Raw genomic sequence first — 22,435 nt, 5'->3', positions numbered from 1 at the left:
CGCGGACTTCCGAAAGCCCCGGTGCGAGCAAGCGAGCGTCAAGGCGACCTCCGAAGCGGATACCGCAATGGTGCAACACCCACACGGCGCTGTTGCGTCGTCTACGGCGGCGGCGGCGGCGGCGCGGCGAACAGGAGATATAAAGAGAAACGGAACCGCGAACATCACGCATCCGACGCCTGTTTAGCGGAGGGGACGAAGCACACGCCGCTCGACATGCAGAGACGCACCGGAGACCACGTCGCCGCCGCCGTGCTACTGCTGCTGGCTCAGCTGACTGTCCTGTGGACGCCGGCTCTGTCGCAGGGAATCCTGTCTGAAGGTAAGGACACGTTTCTCAATGCATTGCATGGATTAAGGTGAAGAGTTGCTCTTCGAGACGGGTAAAGGAATATACTTTCACGTCTTTTGAGCGCTTCACTTGATTTATTTATTATTTAATTATTTATCTATTTAACTATACTGCTAGCCTCAAGGTGGTGCTGTAAGCAGTAGTGCGAGGTATGAAGTAGAGACACAACAAACACATGCGAAAAACAAACTAAGGCACAACAAGTCTGCTTCCACAAATCGACACAAACAAGCGAGGAAATGCACGCGCGGATTGACGAAATAGTATAACAAAGTAGTGTAGTTAGACTTCACTGAGTTCAAAGCGCTTACATGTGCAACTGAAGGCTTTCAACGAATGATTCAGTAGTGTTTTTCACAGCACTGTCTGGCAACCAATTCCACTCACGTACCGTCTTCGGAAAGAATGAGTTTGCGAATGTGTTGGTATGACAGGAATAATCTTTATTTTTTTTTTATTATGGTGCGATCGGGTGGTTCGCCTGCACACTGGCTGACTGCACTCGAGTTTGTTCGTACCATCGCGCCTCTTGAAGTTGTATCTATCACCTCACACGTTGATCAGCCTTGTCACTCGCTTAGCGAGGCAAGGTTCCTGTTTTTTGAATGTGCAGCATTCTTTCTCTGCCGCATAAGTTCTTAAATTGAGGGACATGCGATTGACTCATTGAAAGACTGGTTAGGGGATGTATACCTTTGCTAAAAGGTCACTGCTGTCTTGCCGCTTTGTGCAGAAGAAGCCGCTTATTATGGGCCTTCAGCCAAGCAAATGCTGCCGCCAGACCCGCTGGTGGACCTGCTACGCGGCCGACTGCCTTCAAACCGGCCCATAGCCAGCCGCGGCGGTCTCTTCACCGTCAACGAAACCTTGCGAGGCGCGCCGTACGTGGGACACGTCCTCGTCCAGAAGGGGCTCCTCGACGGCCTTGCCAGCGTCTCCCGGTCGTCGTCCAGCTGCGGTCAGAGCAACAGGATACGGCTTGTATGGTCCCGCGTCACAGCCACCTTCAAGTTCAAGGCCTTGGTGAACAATGTCCGAGTTCTCGGCGTGGCCAAGGTATCGCTACTTCCTGCCACGGTGGACGTGATCATAGAGGACGATGGCTTGACCAAAAGGTCGTACCGCGTGGCCGCAGTCAGGGCCTCGTCCTTCGCGTTATCTTCGCTCAGGAACTTCACGCACCTCGTGGGCAGCATGTCTCGGCAGCTGACGTACGCGAGCCAAGCCGCGCTGCGCGCGTTCCTGGCCGGCGAAGCCCGCAAGGTGCTGGACACAGCACTGCGCACCCTGTTGAACGAGGCGACGCCCGGCGCCGCGTTCATGTGCTGAGGGAGAGGAAGAGACCTGAGTGAGAGAGACGTTATCGCAGCTGATCCCGTGAAAAGATGGTGCGATGAATATTGTCACGTTGTAGTGACGGCAGTCCAGCGGTCAGGAGGACACCAGAAATACTTGCAAACGAAGCTCTTTATTTGGGCTGACTTGCGCCCTCAAAAGAACTGAATCACTCGGAGGCGGCGTAAGCAACAGGCGTGCTCGGCGGTCGTCGAACTACGAATGTCCGCTGCTCGCGGCATCGCTCAATTTAAAGCCGGCAAAGAAACTTCCAGATAGCAGGACAAGATCATCTACAGTAATCTGGAAAACCTAGATGCAGCCTTTCATGGCTGCAATCAATCGAGATTAGACTGGTCGCTTCTCGCGTCACGAACAACAATGATAACAGCCCTTTCCTGCAGCCTTGAGCGTGAACGAACAAACACTACAATGATACGTGGCATCACCCCCCTTCCAAAGAAGCATCGTCTCGATGCTTTAAAATGAAATTAAACACGGAGAATGCTTCGAGAACTTAGAGTCCTTTAGCGTTCCTAATAAGGTGTAAGGGCAGCGGTAAAAACTTCAAGTCTGGCCGTGTCGTCGTCGTCGGTGTTTTCGTCGGCGTTGTAGTTTTTGTCGTCGTATTTGTCGTCGTAGGGATCGTCGTCGTCGTAGGGATCGTCGTCGTCGTAGGGATCGTCGTCGTCGTAGGGATCGTCGTCGTCGTAGGGATCGTCGTCTTCGTAGGGGTCGTCGTCGTCGTAGGGGTCGTCGTCGTCGTAGGGGTCGTCGTCGCCGTAGGGGTCGTCGTTGTCGTAGGGGTCGTCGTTGTCGTAGGGTTCGTCGTCGTCGTAGGGGGCATGGTCTTCTGTTTTCGTCGATGGAGGATCTTAGTTCTTGCGCTCAGAAGTAACCTCACCTCGAGAGGCTGCTTTATTCAGTTTAACCTTCGGGGGCTGGGGAAGCGTCCACGCACTGCGTAGCCTCGGCTAGGAGATACTTAGCGCGGTGGCGATGGCGACGGAGAACGCGATAGGCGGCTCCTCGATGAGTATCCTTCCCGACGCAAAAAATCCTCGATTTCGGCTGGTCGCTGCTGGCCGGGTCGGGGTCGTGGGGCGTCGTAAGGGAACCCTCGGATGCCCATTCTCCTGTATGGGCAGTACCGGAGAATGTGACCGGCTTCTCCGCAGTGGAAGCATTGTGGGCGGCGCTGGTCGGGTGTTCTCCACTCGACGCATTTCATCGGCCGTGTACGACGCTCGTAGGACAGGCGAGTTGGGGCGAGAGGGCGGCGCTCCAGCGCAGCTGGCTAAGGGCGATAGGGGCTTGGGTCCCGTCGTCGAGGTACAGGACGGCGCACTGCTGCGGCGTAAGTCATGGCTGGAGGCTCCAGAGGCTGCGTGGTAGACTGGAGTCAAGTCTTCCGGCTAATAACTCAAAGGGCTGGCGTCACGACTTGCAGGGGTTGTCCGGTACCTGGAAGGCTACCCAGCACCTCCACCAGATGTCACGTTGTAGTGACGGCAGTCCAGCGGTCAGGAGGACACCAGAAATACTTGCAAACGAAGCTCTTTATTTGGGCTGACTTGCGCCCTCAAAAGAACTGAATCACTCGGAGGCGGCGTAAGCAACAGGCGTGCTCGGCGGTCGTCGAACTACGAATGTCCGCTGCTCGCGGCATCGCTCAATTTAAAGCCGGCAAAGAAACTTCCAGATAGCAGGACAAGATCATCTACAGTAATCTGGAAAACCTAGATGCAGCCTTTCATGGCTGCAATCAATCGAGATTAGACTGGTCGCTTCTCGCGTCACGAACAACAATGATAACAGCCCTTTCCTGCAGCCTTGAGCGTGAACGAACAAACACTACAATGATACGTGGCAATATAAAGGAACGGGCTCTCCCAACGTTGGGCTCTCCTGTGTCTATGCGCTTGACCGTATTTCGCAAATATCGCCAGCACCGTTGACGACCGCTAGCCACGTCATGGCCGCAAAAAAAGAAGATTGCGTCCTGAATGTGAGCCAGCGGGCAAGCAGCTGAAGGCGTGCGGCCACTGGCAGCAAGCATCACGAGCACAAGATTACGCAGACGCTGCAACGAGGACGTCATGCGTAAAATTGGAAACAGCGACCTTGAGGCCTTGAAGGGACTTGTTTTTAATCTGCGTATGAATAAGGCCGTCATGTCCCGGACAGGAAAGGCTTCTTGGCGTTCTGCTGACTCTCGATGAAAAACTCACTGAATTTCATTGCTAGTTCTAGTTTGGGAAGGTGTTTTTGTTTTTTATGCCAAGCGATTAGCATTGCGAAGTAACACGCCTGCGCAGGCGCAGAGCGTACAGTCCGCATGTTATTTGTATAATTTCAATAGATATTCTGTCGGATAACTTCACAAATGTAACCGCGGTAATTAAAGCCTCGTACCCAACGTTGTGGTTTCTGTCGATGCTGTGTGAGTAGTTATTTCTTAACAGCTGAACTGTAACGAAAAGCAAAGCTCGTCCAGGCACAGTCACCTTTCGTTATCAGGTCTTTTGAAGTCCACTACTGAAAGTAGATCGTTTGGCGAGTGATCGTAGGAAAGCTATCTATTGATCTGCGATGCATCCTGAGCTGTGTGATTGCGGAGCCTGTCCACACCTTAGCTAGGGAGCATTTGGGCTGCTTACGTGGAATTTAACGCCAAAGATTTCTGGCGTCGCTGTCAGTAACATTTAAAAGTGGTAATAGGATCAGTCATTTGCGCGGTGAACAGCATTCGACAATGACGCTGCCAATGGTACTTGATCATGCCACTTTCCATAGCACAGCATTTCATATGTAAGAGGGTCTAGGGTTTCCTCACTGCAATGCGAAATAGCAGCTATAACCTGGGCCCCCTCGATTTGGTTGCAAGCGTGTCCAAATAAATGAAATGAAATAATTCGGCTGGCCAGCAGCACTTGATGGTGCTGCTGGTGATAAGCATTTGATAGTGCAGTTGGTGGTAAACATTAGATAGCGTCGAATTATCGCTCACCGGGGAAGCCGACGTACATGATCTGTCGGCTGGTCCAGGGGTTGTCTGTGGCGCGGATGGCGAACCCAAGTGCTGCTCCGCCTACCAGGCCAGCAGCCATGAGCAGAGGAAGCAGCCGGCTGGACACGCCCTCCACCACCTGCTGTGGGCGTTCCTCTTAGTGAACTGCACGGGCTCGGGCCGGCCCGAAAGCCCGGGCCCGGCCCGGCCATGATCTGTTTTGCCGGGCCTGGGCCGGGCCTGGGCCGGGCCCGGGCCTGAAGTTGCGGGCCCGGGCCGGGCTCGGGCTTAAAGCTGCGGACCCGAGCCGGGCTTGGGTCCGTCTAGAAACGGTTGTTGTCTTGACTATTCATTCACTATTGCAGAGTGAAGTACACAAATGCGTCAATGGAGCAGCGACACGGATGAGCTATGGGCTATAGTGCGCGCTGAGAAAAAACTAAGCTTTATTCATTCACTTATTTATTTCCTTATTTCAACGCCGCGGTGGCTTAGTGGTCAAGGCGCTTGATTACTAAGCCAGGGAACCAGGGTTTGCTCCTAGCCTCGGCGGCCGCACTTCTCTTTAGGCGGCAAGCATGACAGCCATGTACTTTGCAGTATCATTGCTCGTTGAAGAAACCCAGGTGGTCGAAATGATCCGGAGCCCCCTGCTTCGGTGTCTCTCACAGCCTGACTCCCCTTGGACCCTTAAGCCCCCAACACATAGCTTTTATTTTATAGCTATATTTTTCTCATGTGAGAAAATTCACAAACTAAAAGCGCGTTTGGTTTTCTTTTTGATCAGCTGACCGGAACGTCGCGTAAATGAAATAGCCACAAAAGCTCACGAGAGTTTGTAAATCTCATCTCATAACCACATCTATCCCTCCTCGCTTCTTCAGCCTGGTTGACATGACAAGTGTTTTGCACTGTAAGTTATCATGTGGTTCGCGCGTTATCTTCTGCTCCAACAGCAAGAGTAAAATTTAACCGGTCTTAATTGGCCATTGGTCGTTCGTCATCCCAAAACATGCCTATACACTATTAGAAATGCATTCGGGAAGGACATATTAGTTTAGGACGCTTATAGTCTTCAAAACACACACCGTGAATTACTCAAGCCTTTTAGCTTTTCGTTTCTTCTCAAAGGCGACCAGTTCGGCTACGAGTTCAACATTTGAGATAGTGTTCTCTAAAAAAAATGTCATCCTACTGCTTGCTAGGCCGCTTTAATATTTATACTTCGCGGGCGGCAAAATATAACTGATTAAATTCATGGGGGAATGCAAAGTAGTCTATTACGCGCGTATGCAGCCCTTTTTATTTGGCTCTCGGAACTTCCGAGCTTATCTTTGCGCACCTACACGAGATCACTGTTCAAAAGAGGTGCTGGCAAGCACTACTCTTAATCCCTTCCTTCTGGGTTGAAAAGACCCAATTTCTGCAAGCCCGGCGATTTCAGAACCTTTGTCGTCCAGTTTCTTATCGGTTTAGTAGCAGTCTACTTGTTCAGAGTGAGCAGTATACCTCAAGCGTTACTGTGAAACGGGCCGGGCCGGGCCCGGGCTGGGCTTCACTCCGGGATTCACGGGCCGGGCCGGGCTCGCTAGAGCGATAATTTAGCGGGCCTGGGCCGGGCCCGGGCTTGAAGCCACGGGCCTGGGCCGGGCTCGGGCTTCAGGTCTCGGGCCCGGGCCGGGCTTGGGCCTCAGATTCAGGCCCGTGCAGTGCTCTAGTTCCTCTTCCACCTCCACCGGCAACGGACCGCTGCCGCCCGATTGGACACCACTCGACGACGACGGGCCTTTCTGCTGCTGCTGCTGTAGCTGTTGCTGCTGCAGCTGTTGCTGGCGCTGCTGCACGAGCGAGGTGCCCGAATTCTGGACTACGGAGTTCCACGGAGAATTTTCGGCGCTGGGGCCACCGCCGTCCGCTCCGCCGTACCCGCGTTTCTGTGGGTTGGAAACCCGCGGAAAGGCAATGGACAAAACGGAACGTTTTAAAAAATTTGAAGGGACACGCTTAAAGTCCGCCTTAAAGGGAGACTGAAGCACTTTTTCTGAAAATCGGGCTGGCAGCGGCATCCTATAGTTTTCCATACTGTATGCTGGAATATCGCATCCAAATAAGGCAAAAACAAGCGCGAATTGCCTTTTTTAGCCGAAATATGCGGCCTGTGCCGCGGGGCACGCCGCGCGGCGCGCCGCCGCCCGTGATTGGTCAAGAGAGGTCGTGACGTCACTTTGAGGACTGGAGAAGCTGCCGATGCGGATCTGGCGCTGCGTTGGGGGCAGATCGCAGCTTTCCGTGTCGTTGTAACAGCGAATACGGCGACTATTTTTTTTTACTGACCACCGAAGAAAAGGATACTACAGTTTGCTCATTCCACGTATCGCCTGAAACCAAAAAAGACACAAGCAAAAAATTCTATGCCTAGCACAAGCATACGCCAGCGTCAAAGACGCGATACAGCACAACATCGGCTCGTATTCTCGGAAAGGAGGGAGGGCGCCACCAGCGCCACCGTGATCGGCTGTGCGCACACCGAGCTCCAGCAAAATCACGCCTACGTCCAGGTTCCTGACCTCGGATCGCCACCAACCGGTCTATAGGAGTGCTACTTCATCGCCTGTACGCCTGGTAATCAAAATTCCAAGCGTTCTGCGCCGTTTTCTGGCACATCAGCATCTGGCTGGCCGCCCACGCCGGGCGCGCTAAGCCAAGCCTACATCTGCACCGCCGGGGCAACGCCCCCCCGCGCTCGCCAGCATGCTCGCAGCCGGAACGGCGGGGAGCTCGCCTAGCCAGTCAGCAGCCCAGGCGCTGAATCACAAGCACTGTGCTCCCGCGGCGCCCCGGCAAGCCACCGCAGCCACGATCGTCATGAAATTTGCGAACCACCTCAACCTCGGCAACACTTTATTCCCTGTGCTCTGTCGGTCCGTCATGGATTCCGCCCGCCTAACCAAGACTGAACGTGACAATACCTACATCAAACTCCGCACCTCGCAAAACATCCTGGCCATCGATACCCACCGCCCAGCCGCTGCTGACAAGCTGCTCCAACTCAAGCAAGTTTCACTGAACAACACCCAGTACGAAGTCACCTCGTACGTAGCTAACGACCCCCTTAACGCCCGTGGTGTTATACACGGCATCACCATGGACTTTACCGAAGACGACTTTGCCGCTAACCTTCGTGTTGACGGCACCCGACTACTAAGCGCCCGCCGTCTCGGTCGTACCAACAAACTTCTGCTCACCGTCGAAGGGCCCCGTCTACCACGCTATGCCGTCTTCTAGAGCGGAGTGTACCGCGTCTACCCGCAAAAGCCCCACAGCAAACAATGCACGCATTGTCACGCCATAGGGCACCGTGCCGACGTCTGTCCTAACAAGCCTAGCCTTGTTCGGTGCTCGATTTGCAGCCAACCGTTTCCTCCTGACCAAGACCCAACGACTACCCCACATGAATGTGAACCACACTGCTGGAACTGCAAGGGAGACCACACACCGTCTCATCCTGAGTGTCCCGCAAGGAAAGGCGCCGACGCTGCAGTCCTAAAGTGGCACCGCGCCCAACGACGCCATCGCGCCCGCGCCGCCCCTCCACCCCCTAAAGCCGACGCGACCATCTGGCCGCCCCTGCCTACCTCGAACCGCTACGAGGCCCTTCAGCTCTCCTGCAGCAGCAACAGCAGCAGCAACAGCAGCAACAGCCCGGGGCACGAGACCGCGCAAAGAAGTCAATCTCGAACCAAGCCCTCTGCCAAGCGGCCACCGTCCACCACTTCTGGTGCGGCAACCAGCACCTCCTCTACTAAACCGCAAGCTTCCGTGATGCAGTCACAGACTCCACCAAGTCACCAGGTGAGCGGTCCATCTCCCACATCCATCGCACCCCCTCCCCCGTCCTTCCAACACCGGTTTTACTCACGTCCCTCCACACCTACTCCACTTTCACCCCTCCCTACCGACAACGCTATTGCTCTCATACAGCAATCCCTTGCTCCCGTCCTATTGGCCTTACAACAACTGACGGCTCGCGTCGAGCAACTAGAGCACCATCTCCTCTCCCTCGCGTCCTCTGCCCCATGCTCTCCCGACACAGACTCCAATGCTCCCCCTCGAAAGCGCGCAAGCGCCCCTCCTGTGCCTAACCTCGACACCATGGAGGAAGACCCGCATGATGAGTGATATCATGCGACACACATCTCCACCCCAAAACCTTCTAATTATTTGGCAGTGGAACTGCCGCGGTTTTCGTCGCAAGAAAAATGCCCTCTTGCAACACATGCGGATTACTGGCGTTAACCCAGACGTCATCGCACTGCAAGAAACGCACGGTGCCTTTTCTCTTCCAGGTTACGACCATTTTACTCAGCCAAGTATAGTCATGAAGAGAAAAGGACATCAAACGCCCCCTCCTCCGCCGATTTTGACGGTTACATGCATACATACGGCGCACGATACCCACCATTCAGGAAGATACATCCCACCTCAACTCCGGGACGAAAGAGCATGTCCTGACACACTCCACCTATCAGGGTCACCGTATCACGATTTTAAACTGCTACTGGACTCCCTCCGACTCTAAAACCAGCATCCCACCTTTGCATACGGCCCTCCCTGCCTCTAATGTCCCTACTACTTTCGTCCTTCTTGGTGACTTCAACTGCCCACACCCTGCATGGGGATACGACCGTACTTCAGCCTCCGGACGAAAACTCGACCGCTTCGCCAGTATTCATCACCTCACCCTCCTGAATGACACGTTCATGCCTACACGTCTAGGATGTGGAGCACAATCCGACACAAACCCCGACCTTGCATGGATTCGCAGCGATCTCCGCGCTTCTTGGAGTAATACGGGTGACACGATGGGGAGTGATCACTGTATTCTTCAGATAACGCTCACGTCCCAGCGACCCTCCAGACCACCCGGAACACATCTACCTCCCACTATGCTCGTAGGCTGGCCAAAGGCTCGGCCGGCCCTCGACTCCTTATCAGTCTCACTCGAGGACCCCGAAAAATGGTGTAGCGCCATTATGGAGACCGTCTCCCAACACACCAAACATATCCACCGATCTCCCGACTATCCATACATTGACACACACCTACTTGGGCTATGGAAACAACGTCGCCGGGCCATAAAAGCTTGGCGCAACTGTAGATCTAGCCACGCACTGAAAAGAAAAGTTGCTGAACTAACGCAAGCAGCCCAAGAATACGCTGACCAACTAGCCACGAACAACTGGCTTCAGCTCTGCGATGACATGGTCGAGAGACTCCACACTCCAAAAGTCTGGCACATTATGCGCACTCTACTTGGACAGGGTAAACCTCGTAACACACTTCAAAAGCTACAGTTGGCCCTCTCCGTCTCACAAGAAGAGCTGGCTGAGCAAATCCGAAATCAATTTTACCCATCCTCTACTTCTCCTGCCAGCTCCCCGTCATACCCTTACACCGAAGAAGAAGCAGACGAGCAAGGAATGAATTCTGACTTCACATTCGCCGAACTTCAGGCTGCTCTACGCTCCCTTAAGCGAAACACAGCACCCGGCCCAGATAAAATTACCTATGGTATACTCCGTAACCTCCCCGATTCAAAACTAGACGAACTTATTCAGATCATTAATACTGTTTGGCGCTCCGGGAAAATTCCCGCTGCGTGGAAAGAGGCACACGTAATTATGATTCCGAAACCAGGAAAATCCTCTGCGCTCATCACTAACCTCCGACCTATATCCATGACTTCTTGCCTAGGGAAGCTGATGGAGAAGATGGCCCTTACCCGCCTCGAATGGCACCTGCATACCAATCGCTGTCTTGCTCCCACTATGGTCGGATTCCGCGCCCACGTATGCACACAAGACATTGGACGGCAAATCTATAAGGATTTGTACGCCTTCCCAAGCAGCGCACAGCTTCGAGTTTTGACCGGCGTGGATATCAAAAAGGCTTTTGATAATGTCGCCCACTCCGCAATTCTCACCAACCTGGCAGACACTCGGCCTGGGGTCCGCATGTTCAACTACATCAAAGACTTTCTTACAGACAGGACCCTCCGAATCATTGGCCCCGACGGCACACCTTCCGCCCCCTTTCCCCTCACCGCAGGTACACCACAGGGATCCATTCTTTCACCTATGCTTTTCAACTTGGCAATGAAAGGCAATGAAAACTTGGCATGAAATGGCAATGAAAACTTGGCATGTAATGCCCCACAACCGGGGCCTTTGAGGTAATAAATAAATAAATAAATGAAAGAACTGCCCCGAAAACTCGCTGAAATTCCTGCCTACGCCACGCTATATATGCGGATGATATCTCTCTCTAGTCTACCACAGGAAACGCCGGGGAACTAGAATCCACTTTGCAGCAAGGCCTCGACGTCGTTCAGGAGCATGCACGCCGCATAGGTATGAGTTGTTCCGCCGAAAAGTCGGAATACATCGTGGTTTCTAACGCTCCTCAAAAATCCGCTTCTTCCTACCGCGAATTCATTCAACTCTCTCTCGCGCAAACCCCTATTCCCCGACGGAGCCACATCAAGATCCTTGGCTTCACTTTTCAACAAGATGGCAAGTGCAACGTGTGGCTTAGCCAACTCCTGCAACAACTGAACCAAATTCGCCACATGCTGTGCCGTATATCTCGTCAAAAGCATGGACTCAGAGAACTCGAACTCCGTCGAGTTATAGAAGCACTCGTTTATTCGAGGGTCATGTACGCCTACCCCTATCAACGCCTCACATCCTCTCAAGTAAGCAAACTGGAAGCGTCTCTGCGTCGCTTCACTCGATTAGCCATGGGAGTTCCCATCTACGCCGCAAATGCTCTGATCGCAGACGCCGCCATTTTCAACTCCCTCGAAGAACGCGCAGCAGCACACCACCGAGCCCAGATACACCGTCTCTCTACCTCCGAGCAAGGCAGAGACCTCCTCAGCCTTTTCGGACACACCATTTCCCAACTACCCTCGCTTCAACCATCTGCTCCCCCGTGGAAAAGCCTCCCGCGTCTTACTGTAAAACCCATTCCACGCCACATGTCTCCAACGATAAATCCCGGGCGGCGTGAAGCACTGGCGAACCATTTACCCGCACTGGGCCACGACACTTACTATACCGATGCCCATATCCTCGAGCACCAAGTAGTTACTGCAGTAGTCGGCCCTCGAAGCACCTCCACGCATCTCCACACAGGAGTGCCCTCCTCAACCGACGCAGAAACGCTGGCCATAGCAGAGGCGATTACGCTTCACGACCACCTTTCCTCCACCATCACCATACGTGCAGACTCTCAGGCTGCCATACGCTCATTCGAATCTCAAACTCCCTCCCCATATCCTAGACACTCTGCTGCAATACCTAACAGCCCACCCTACGCTCCATGTCCGCCTTGACTGGATTCCTGGTCATCAAGGTATACCGGAGAATGAGCTTGCTCATGCTCTGGCCCGTGAAAAAATACCACCGGGCCCTCCGACTGCCTGGCCAGCCCATTATGATCCCAAGGCAGACCGCGCTACACACCGACAGGACCGCCGCGAACACCTTCGCAATTTGCGCCACATGCGACGAACCCTTCCGTCACCCTCCCATTTCCTTTGCCGTGCTGACGCCACTCTAATTCGACAGGCACAGACTAACTCCCTTCCCTGCGAACTGTATTCCCACTACATCCTTCATAAACCGGGCAAACCCGCCTGTCTCGTGTGCGGAGAGCACCCCTCAAACATTCATACATATTGGTTATACCCCCGCGCCACTAACTCTCCCACCATACCTTCCTCGCATACCTTGCCTCCCTCCTTTCACCTCACGTGGGCCCGATGGACCGCTCCACCAACCTCTCTGCAGCCCACCCTCTGGCCGCTCCTCGCCGCCCACATCCGACGCATCCAAGGGACACGTGGCCCCACTCCGCCACCGCCGATAAATAACGCCCACCAAACGGGCAGATAAGAAGGCTCGGACTTGAGCTGAAAAATAAAAGTTATCTCTCTCTCTCTCTCTCGGAAAGGAAGGGGTGCGAACAATACTCAAGTCAATTACCACCACCGGACGCCTCCTGGCTCGCCCGGAAGAGCGTCATCCTAAAGAAAAGGCCCAAAGCACTGTGTAAATCCTGTTCTCAGTACCCGGCGTTGCAGGTTGGGGCAAGAAAGTATTTCAAGTGAACGATGAAGGAGCACAAAGTTGGTGTCAAAATTAGCGAAGCGCAGTGGCCAAGCACTGCGAGGCATGCGACCACAAGATAGTGACGCAATCATGGTGCGCTGGAAACCAAGCCAAATACGCGCACAAATACGCTTCACTCCTGGCGCGTTCAGCAGATGCCAGAAAATATTAATCGCTGCCTCGGAAACGTTCGCCCTTCCTAGATTTGCAGTTTAGGTTCAGTGAAGTAGTTGCCAACTATATGTGTGTTTAAAAGCCAAGCTAGCTGCAACTCGACCGCTGCCACAACTTGATGAAGAAACCGAGTAAGGTTGCGGTGTTTTTTTGCAAAAACTCTGTTGGCATTCATTTCTCTCATAAATTTGCATCCGAAATCAACGTCGAACGCTTTCATTTTAATTGCTTAGCTAGGATTAAACGAGATGCCGCATATGAAGAGCTTCGATGCTTGCTTGCTTTGCTTTATTGTGATTTGCTCTGCTTGCTTGCTTGCTTGCTTGCTTGCTTGCTTGCTTGGACACGTCGAACCGAGTATAAAATCACTAACCGAGCCTTGCTGAGCACGTCTCAGGTGATCTGGCCGCACCTAAGCTGAGGAGAGCGACACATGCTTAAGCCTCTATAAGGTTTCTTCAGGGGCTAAGTGAGCATGTTTCTACTTTTAAAAGAGGCGCTTCTTCAGAATGGTGACACGCCTCTTATGCGCGAGGAAATCGATGGAACTGTGTCATGGTTCAGCCGCGCCTTTTCGACAGAAATCTCCAGAGATCACACTAGGACAAGCTCTGCCTGTAGCCGCTCTTACGAAAGTGTTTCGGCAAGAGTAAGCTTGCTTTAGTCGGCTTGAACTCTTCGTCACAGCAGCGAGCGGTTGCGCTGCGAGCTTGTGGTCTTGCGGAAAACAGTGGAAGACGACACAGTCGCGGTCGTAGTTGTTCGTGGACACGAACGCAGAGTAGCACCTGTTGAATCTGATTCTCAAGGTCGGCTGACACGCTTTGTACGTCGCAACGCACGTAGTGCGAGGAACAACGCATGCAGCACGAGAAACAACGCGCGCTGAAAGCGCGCTTGGGTGCGCCGAAGCATCCCCGGCTCCTCAACATGACGTCACGCAGGCCGACATGGACGAGGTTTCCCTCTCCGCTGTTCCCCTCTCCTGCGCTCGCGCGGGGCGCGGGAAATTTAGGTTTGGTTTATTGGTTTGGTTTGGTTTATGGGGTTTAACGTCCCAAAGCGACTAAGGCTATGAGAGACGCCGTAGTGGAGGGCTCCGGAAATTTCGACCACCTGGGGTTCTTTAACGGGAAATTTAAACATCGCGTTTTAATTGGTGATTGCGCCACTGTTTTAGCCAAAATCGAAAAAATAATTTCACAGACGTGATCAGCAATGACACTACTTCAAAACTCTAGAAGGTTAGCCGATTCGAAAACCGCCTCAGTATCCCTTTAAGGGTATGATGCGACAGCGTTAATGAGTTAATGCCCGTATATGCGGAATTGGTCACTCTGGATTTTCACCACTCCTGGTGCAGTGGTGCAACGGTTAAGCGATGCGCCACACTCTAAAAAAAAAAGGTAGTCGAGGTTACTACATTTTGGGCTAGCAACAACCGTCACATATATGACTACCTATGTAGTAACTGTGCGTAGTAACTGGAAGGTAGTAACATTTACTACCTCTGGAGAGGTAGCAACAGTAACTACCTGCAGTAACATTTGCTAGATTGTTAGATTTGCTGCCATTCAGGAAACCCTTTTCATTATATAAAAACATGGGGCACTGAGTAGCAATGTCACCAGGAATGTTAGTGTACATACGTGTGCATATTCCTATCATCTATTTCCAGATCAACGTAGTAATGGATACTACCAGGGTTATAATGAGGTAGTACAAGTGTAATGACTGCCAAAAAACGTAGTAACAGCAGAAGTCTCTACCTTGTTACTACTTAATTTTCTTTTGAGGTAGGAACAAGGTCGTAGGAACATAGTACACAGGTAGTAAGGGTTAAAAAAAAGGCTGCAACAGCAGCCGTTACTACGTTTCCACTACCTTTTATTTCACTGCCCTGCCATGGCATGTGCTGCCACCGGTGGGTCTTGTGCGACCCAGGTTGCTCTTACCGAGCAACCTCTCGCAAACTATCATTAATTTAACTGCCACCTACCACTGTGGTCCGCCTGCTCACAATACGGTGGGCAGATTGGGATGACGACACACGGTCACGTGACCTAGTCGGCCCACCTAGGCTGCTTCTCTTGGGATTCTTCGCTCATAACGCCGACGACGGCGGCGAATTATCTGGGGAACGGGAGCCTTAAAGCTATCGCGTTAAAATTAGGGACCCACTACGGGACACGTGGGATGCTCTGAAGCGATACTGGGGAATTCGTTTGACGCTCTAGGGTAGCTGCTGTGTATGGTATTCCGCAGGGAGCTTCTTTGAGGGACCACTTTTGGAGCCGCTGCGGAACCACTCGTTTTGGTTTGGTTTGGTTTATGGCGTTTAACGTCCCAAAGCGACTCAGGCTATTAGGGACGCCGTAGTGAAGGGCTCCGGAAATTTCGACCACCTGCGGTAATGTCAGTGCACGCTAAAGAACCCCACTCGTTTTGGGATAGCTAATCGAATGTAAGGTTAGACTCCTGAGAAAAGAAAATGCGCGGGAACTTCCGCAATAAGATCGCACTGCGACTGGTTGTAGCTAAGCGCTGCTGTAAGGGGTCTGGTATTTCGATGGTTGCAGATGTCGAGAAGTCAGCCCCGCTCGTTCGGTGGAGTTCGCGGAGATCTCTGGGGTTCACGTTTGGGAAAGGGGTCGAAACGCGTCTCTTCTTTTGTCCTGTTTAATCACGGCAGCTATGCGAGGGGCTAAAAAGCACGTTAATTTTTCACGCTCACCAAGTTACGGTCCTGCATCTTCGACCCCTTCCAGATTGTGGACCGAACACCAAGGAGGACAGACCGTGAAGACGAAAGCTCGCGCTTGCCGCATCCGTGATCGTTTTCGCTGCAGTGGAATAAGTTTTCTGTCGCGACATAATGCCTCGACCAAATGCGGCCCCAATGATGTTTGCACAGAGGAAAAAAAATCCTACTGTCGTAAATTAAAGAGGTGGTTAGAGCCAAACAAAGATTGCTGTTTTTCTGTAGATTGGCCCCCTACTTCTGCATTAAGAAGAGGAAGACGAGAAGCCATGCTCGCGGCTGCGCTCATTTTTTTTCTGTGCCTTGGCCACTCCCCCGTAGTGGGTATGTGCCATTTTGTTTGAGGCCGTCCAACCAACTCATGGTTCCATGCCGCACGAGCCATCTACAAGACTGGTCGCTTTCCCTAGCAGCCATCTTTCTCGGATCTGGACTAACTGGGCGTTGCTCTAAGTGTACAGCATCACCAGCATCATCATCATCAGCCTGACTACGCCCACTGCAGGGCAAAAGCCTCTCCCATGTCTCTCCAATAACCCTGTCCTGCGATAGCCGCGGCCACCATATTCCCGCAAACTTTTTTATCTCACCGACCCACCTAACTTTCTGCCGCCCCCTGCTACGTTTGCCTTCTCTTGGAATCCACTCCGTTACCCTTAAGGACCAGCGGTTGTCTTCCCTTCGCATTACATGCCCTGCCCAAGCCCACTTCTTGCTCTTGTTTTCAACCTCTTGCCATATTTGCATTCGGGCTGGAAGCACTCTACGTCACGGGGGGTATAACTCAGGTCGATCTGCACTGAGCGGCCGTAATTGACCTAAATCTGGAGCTGGACTACGAAGTGCGCACGCATTCAAACCGCTTTCAACTCTCGGTCCCGCCTTGGGGAAACCGTCCGTGACGGGTAATGTGCAGCTGGGTTTATCAACGTTGATGAAATCTTGCGCAAGGACCGCCGTTCATATGAGATGCGGTGCGATAAACCACAGGTGCAGTGAATAGGAAACGTCACAGCGGAAGTACCATATGGTCCTTTTTTTTTCCTTTCTATTCCTGGCTTGTCTCGTTGTATATCACAGTGAATTGACCAACTTGCCCAGCTTTATAACCTTTCTAATCGGGGTGCAGGATGGACGCTGGTGGTTAGGCTAGCGATCTTCAGGACGGCGGTTTGTTATAGCTCTTCCGTAAATGCACGGGTAATTGCCATTGGCCGGTGCTCCAGAGAGAAGTTTATAGGCTGCTGAATAGTTCTCACCCATAGGCAGGATAGTTCTTACCCATAGGCAGGCCCATGAAAATCCTACTTTTGTAGGGGAGAATTTCTGGGCAGAATTAACGGCCTAGTTCCATCCCCAAACGTTGGTTGAAAGTATACATTATAAAGCTCATCATCCAAAGGCTCAACTTCGAAGAAACCTTACCGGCATTCCTCAGCTCTAAATAGATGGCGAGAGCGTTGTGCACGTAGGTGATGGCCACAGTACTTCGACCATTTCTTTCCTATTGTAGCCTGCTGAGAAATAAATTCCAACGTTTAAGTTGATTAAGAATGGAGGTATACCCTTAGATCACGGTACTCGGTTGACAACTCTACATTAAAACGGTAACGCATGGACACCACGGGCACTTACTACAGTCCATGTACTTGGGGTTTACGTGCCCTTCTGTGCGCTCCTTCCTCTTATAGAGAGACCTGCCTTATAGAGACCTGCATTTTCGGTTTGCGAAATTTAGTGCGTGCGAAATAATCTAACGGCGAAATCATTAGCAAGACTTTGAGGTATAGAATAATAAGTTTGCAGTATTCGCCGCAAAAGTAATGTGGGTGGTCCGTTACGGTGAAGTGATAGCACTCGACACCCCGCACTTCCGTTTATATACTCGCACAGTCAGATGTTGTCACGAAGGCAAAAAATGCACAGGAACACCTAATTACATTGACTTTTAATTCGATAGCATTAGAAGCTGTTGAGGGCCGCCGCGGTGGCTCAGCGGTTATGGTGTTCGGCTGCTGACCCAAGACGCTTGTTCGATGCCGGCCGCGGGGATTGAATTTCGATGGAGGCTAAATACCAGAGGCCCGTGTGCTGTGCGATGTCAGTGCACGTTAAAGAACCCCAGGTGGTCGAAATTTCCGGAGCCCTTCACTACAGCCTCCCTCATAGCCTGAGTTGCTTTGGGACGTTAAACCCCAATAAACCAAACCAAGCTGTTGATATATTTAGGGATGTGACGTCACTTCCGGTCTAGTGATGTCTCTGCCCTCCAGCCAATGGGAATTATCAGGTGTGGTGACGTCACCTTCCTTCAGCCAATGACCCGGTCTGGTGAGGTCTCTTACCACCAGCTAACGAGAATGACCAGGTCTGGTGACGTCATTTCCCCCAGCCAAGGGGAATTATTCGCTCTGGTGACGTCGTTTTCCTGCGGCCAGCGGTATAATTTTATGACCGATGGCACAATTTTTTTTTCCCCGATGACACTTTTATTGCCATCGCAATAACACTCCAGGCTTACTCGTGGGGAGCCGGGTAAAATTATCCTTCATGGTGCCGTGAATGACGCAGGCGTGATCGGTGCCCTGGTGGCCACCGCGGTGGACCTGCTGGTGTTCTCGGCGAGCCCGCCCACCCTGCAGGTGTAGATTGAGATCCTCATGACGGTGCCCATCCTCTGGCTTCCTACATACATCGTCACCCGCTGACTGGTAAGCTCCATGTTCTCGATGCGCTGTTAGAGCCCCGCGGGAGTAGGTCAAGAGCAAATTCAAGCACTCCTTAGAGCTGTCAGATCTTGATACTCGTTGGTGAACACCGGGCAGGGCCGGATTAAGAAAAGTGGGGGCCCTGGGCTAATGCGCATCTAGGCCCCCTCTCCCTTTTCCTCCACTGATCCCCGTGCCCCCTGCTGCACTACTCGAGCCGCCGCGGTGGCTCAGTGGTTATGGCGCTCGGCTGCTGCCCCGAAAGACGCCGGTTCGATCCCGGCCGCGGCGGTTGAATTTCTTTGTGGGAGAAATTCTAGAGACTCGTGTACTGTGCGATGTCAGTGCACGTTAAAGAACCCCGGTGGTCGAAATTTCCGGAGCCCTTCACTACGGCGTCTCTCATAGCCGGAGTCGCTTTGGGACGTTAAATCCCCATAAACCAAACCACTACTGGAATGTATCCCATGTTTCATTGTAATTCCACCTAATTAAAATGAACGAAGTGCGATCAATGGTATTCGTGTAACAGTAACGCAGTAGCATTAGTTTTGCGCACAAAACACTACGGGACTCTTGGAACGCGCGACACGTGTCCGTCGGTGCCCGAGCGCCGAACGCCACGGAAGAGCCGCGTGAGCCGACCGACATCATGCGAGGCTGCATTGCAGCTAAATTGCAGCGCGCTGCGTGCGCCGCCTACTCTCCTTTTTCACTGACACCGTGCACAAGCCGACAGACAGTGTTTTAATGCTAACGCATTAAAGAAAAGCAGGCTGAGCTAGCTTCCTACAGTCGAGCTGGGTGCTTCGGCAGCGACTACGAAATAGAAACACTCGTTAATTAGTGCCCCGAGAGGGTAATATTAAAAGTTGTTAAAATTAATTTGACTACACGATGAACGTTTACTACTGCCCTCACGAGGCGCATTTGAATAGCAGAATTAAAGTCCTGGATGAGTGGTGAGCGTGCTCGGCGCTGAGCCGAGTATCCGGGTTCAAATCCAGCCGCACGGCGGCCGCGTTTTGATGGAGGCGAAATGCAAAAATGCGCCCATATGCTGTGCGATTTCAGAGCACGTTAAAGATCCCCAGGTGGTCGAAATTATTCCCGAGAGCTCCAAAACGGCACCTCTTTTTTTTTTTTTTTTTTTTGCTGCCGCGGTGAATCAGTGGTCATGGCGCTCGGCTGCTGACCCGAAAGATGCGGATTCGATCCCGGCCACGGCGGTCGAATTTCGATGGAGGCGAAATTCTAGAGGCCCATGTACTGTGCGATGTCAGTGCACGTTAAAGAACCCCAGGTGGTCGAAATTTATTGGCAGTCTGCTATGATTTTCTTGTACTAATGAATTATTTTTTGGGGCAAAACGTAATGCTCTTGCTTCACTGTCGGGTGACGTCCTTTGCAAATTTGTAGCTTGACACAGTAGAAAGAAAGACTGTGCATCCATCAAGGCGTTACAAATGCAAACTGTGGGCTTTGCACCAGATCTCCTTATTTGTTATTCAAAGAAAAGTCGTGGGAAAGTACATAATACTTGCCAATTAATGCTCCAAAGCTAGACAGAGGACATTGAAGGATGCCCTGCTGCGGGGTCCAGGTTACTTTTGACCACCGGCAGTTTTGTAATGTGTACTGGCATTCATGCATTTTAACAAAATATTGTTAAAATGCATAAATGCTGCTGTCAGTGTAGTCGGCATTAAGAGAAAAAATTCCGGTGGCCCTCCTGTCACTAAGTCACGTGACCTTGTGACGTTATCACAACCTGGATCTCAGAAACCCCACCAGTGGCTGTGTTTGAAACAGCCGCTGTTCCAAACATAGCCACCTTCTGTGGCAGTGGCACATCACTTAACCGCTCCTCCACTGTGCCAGGATCGGTAGGAGGACTTCCTCCGTTCAATAAATGTAAAGTAGGGAATGGCCAATATTGCATACTTGGGCATGTAGGTAGAACCTAGGCGACAGAGAAGGACTACTTGTGCGAGAGGTATCAGTAATGCTATTGCACTGTATCCTTAAGTGTGGGTTAAGCGTTACGTGATGGCGAAGTAATTCTTAAGTTCAGGTTAAGCGTTACATGATGGCGTAGGAATTCTTAAGTGTAGGTTAAGCTTTACATGATGGCGAAGGAACGAATAGTTTCCATGGCTGTGAAGTGATATGCCAAGAAAACCCTAGGCCACTGAAGGGACCATTTACGCTATCACATCATACCCTGAAGGCGGGGCTTAAATGCTCCATCAGGTTTTTGTCCCTAGCTAAATGCATATGAGCATTGAAACCGTGGTGTGGTGCTCGTCAGCTAAGTGCCTAAGCCACTGAGTTTTTGTGTAAACATTGGATTAGGGCGCTTAGCTTGTACTAGCTAAGTATAATAAGCCTCTTAGTAATCAACTTGCCTAACTTTGTTTTCTGGTGGCAAGATGTATTAGGCTGTTTCATTTCGACCAAGTTGTCTATCCACTGGAGAGAGAACTTAGAGCAGTCAGAATAATGAACACAACAGGAAGGGCACTTCTCACTGTACTTCCAGTGGTTGACCCTCTTGTCTGTCCTGGCTTCACTTGTTGCATCAAGTTGCTGATTGTATGGTTCTACACAGGGCGCGTGGCTATTGAATACTTGGATCCAAACCCCGAAGTGCAGAAGAAGTACGCCTTCAAGTGTCACCGTGCCAAAGACAGCAATGGCATCGAGCTCATCTACCCTGTGAACGCAACTGTGAACGCATTCCACAACTTGTACAACACATTTGCGGCGGGAGACAGTGACGGCCACGTGAACATCTGGGACGGCTTCAACAAGAAGCGTCTCTGTCAGTTCCACAAGTACCCATCGAGCATTGCATCCCTGGCCTTTAGCCATGATGGCTCGCTGTTGGTTATTCATTCCTCTGCGAACAGGGCGAGATTCATAAAAAACCGCACGACGCCATCTTTGTGCGTCGTGTCACTGATCAGGAGACAAAGCCGAAACAACTCCATTATCACTGACTTGTTTTTGTTTTATTTCTTTATTTTATTCAATAAACATGAATGTTTAACTCTGAACACCTGTACTGTCTCCACTTCAGCACCCCTTTTGAAGTGACCTTGTGAATTGTTCTTTTTCCGTTTTCATTTTGCTGGATGACTTTTGAGCTTATAAGCTTTTAAGCAACAGGCATTAGCTGCATATGGAAAGTGTACAGCTTGGTTGATTTCAAGAAGCAAAATTGGTTGTTAGTAAGTGGAGCTCAATGCTCACAGTACTTTCATCCAATATTTTCCTTGTTTGCATTAGCTGAACTCAAATTAGAATATCGAAAATTCGAACTCGCCAGAATCGAGCTTTTGGTTCATTCGAACTGACGAATTGGCCGCGTCTGAATTACGTGTATCTCAGTAAGAAAAAATGCCCACTAATTTGAATGCACGAGCGAGTGCCACTGTTAATTCGCTCAGTCTGAGCTGAGATTTGCCATCGGGCATCCGCAGGCCAGAAGTTGAGTGGTCGCACGGCGAACGAGTAACCACGGCGAACCACAGCGAACGATTGCATAAGCTGCCACGCGCAGTCTGCTGCGCTGAAATTGGCCATGGTTTCTTTGCGGCAACCGAAAGCTCCTCGCGAACATAAACGTAAGCCCAGCTGTGCTGCTGAGAAACGTAGCAAAACATTTTAAAATTCTATGTTTTGGGCATAGGAACGTTTCTTTCCGCTTGGTAAGCGGCTTTGGGCAGAGTTTCGTGAGAATAGTATGGCAACACTGGGATAGCAGACGGCGAGTACGTCTCACGAAACTCTGCCGCGGCTTTTGTGGAAACCCTCGCACATTGACTTACATTAGAGGAGTGAAGACTGTCACCAGCGCTGAAATCACATACACAGCCAGTTTAAACCACTAGAGTGGTTTATCACTGAAACAATGTT

At 51.6% G+C, this 22,435-nt stretch overlaps 1 protein-coding gene and 1 long non-coding RNA gene across 2 annotated transcripts; both read left to right on the top strand.

The window, feature by feature from the left end:
* Nucleotides 1-140: 140 nt before the first annotated feature.
* LOC149358713 (uncharacterized) lies at nucleotides 141-1,753 on the top strand. Its single transcript, XM_089570870.1, has 2 exons — nucleotides 141-322; nucleotides 1,086-1,753. The coding sequence occupies exons 1-2, from the start codon at nucleotides 217-219 to the stop codon at nucleotides 1,679-1,681; spliced, it is 702 nt and encodes a 233-aa protein (XP_089426996.1). The 5' UTR covers nucleotides 141-216; the 3' UTR covers nucleotides 1,682-1,753.
* A 6,223-nt stretch (nucleotides 1,754-7,976) lies between these two features.
* LOC149358712 (uncharacterized) lies at nucleotides 7,977-21,573 on the top strand. Its single transcript, XR_016288724.1, has 3 exons — nucleotides 7,977-8,549; nucleotides 18,378-18,517; nucleotides 21,126-21,573. It is a non-coding gene; the product is annotated as an uncharacterized LOC149358712 (long non-coding RNA).
* Nucleotides 21,574-22,435: the final 862 nt, after the last annotated feature.

Source organism: Amblyomma mixtum, chromosome 2 (assembly GCF_055824585.1).
Source record: "Amblyomma mixtum isolate Tamu chromosome 2, ASM5582458v1, whole genome shotgun sequence".
NCBI classification, from domain to species: domain Eukaryota; kingdom Metazoa; phylum Arthropoda; class Arachnida; order Ixodida; family Ixodidae; genus Amblyomma; species Amblyomma mixtum.
Note: the sequence above shows the minus strand (reverse complement) of the source record. Positions and strands in the feature narration are given on the sequence as shown.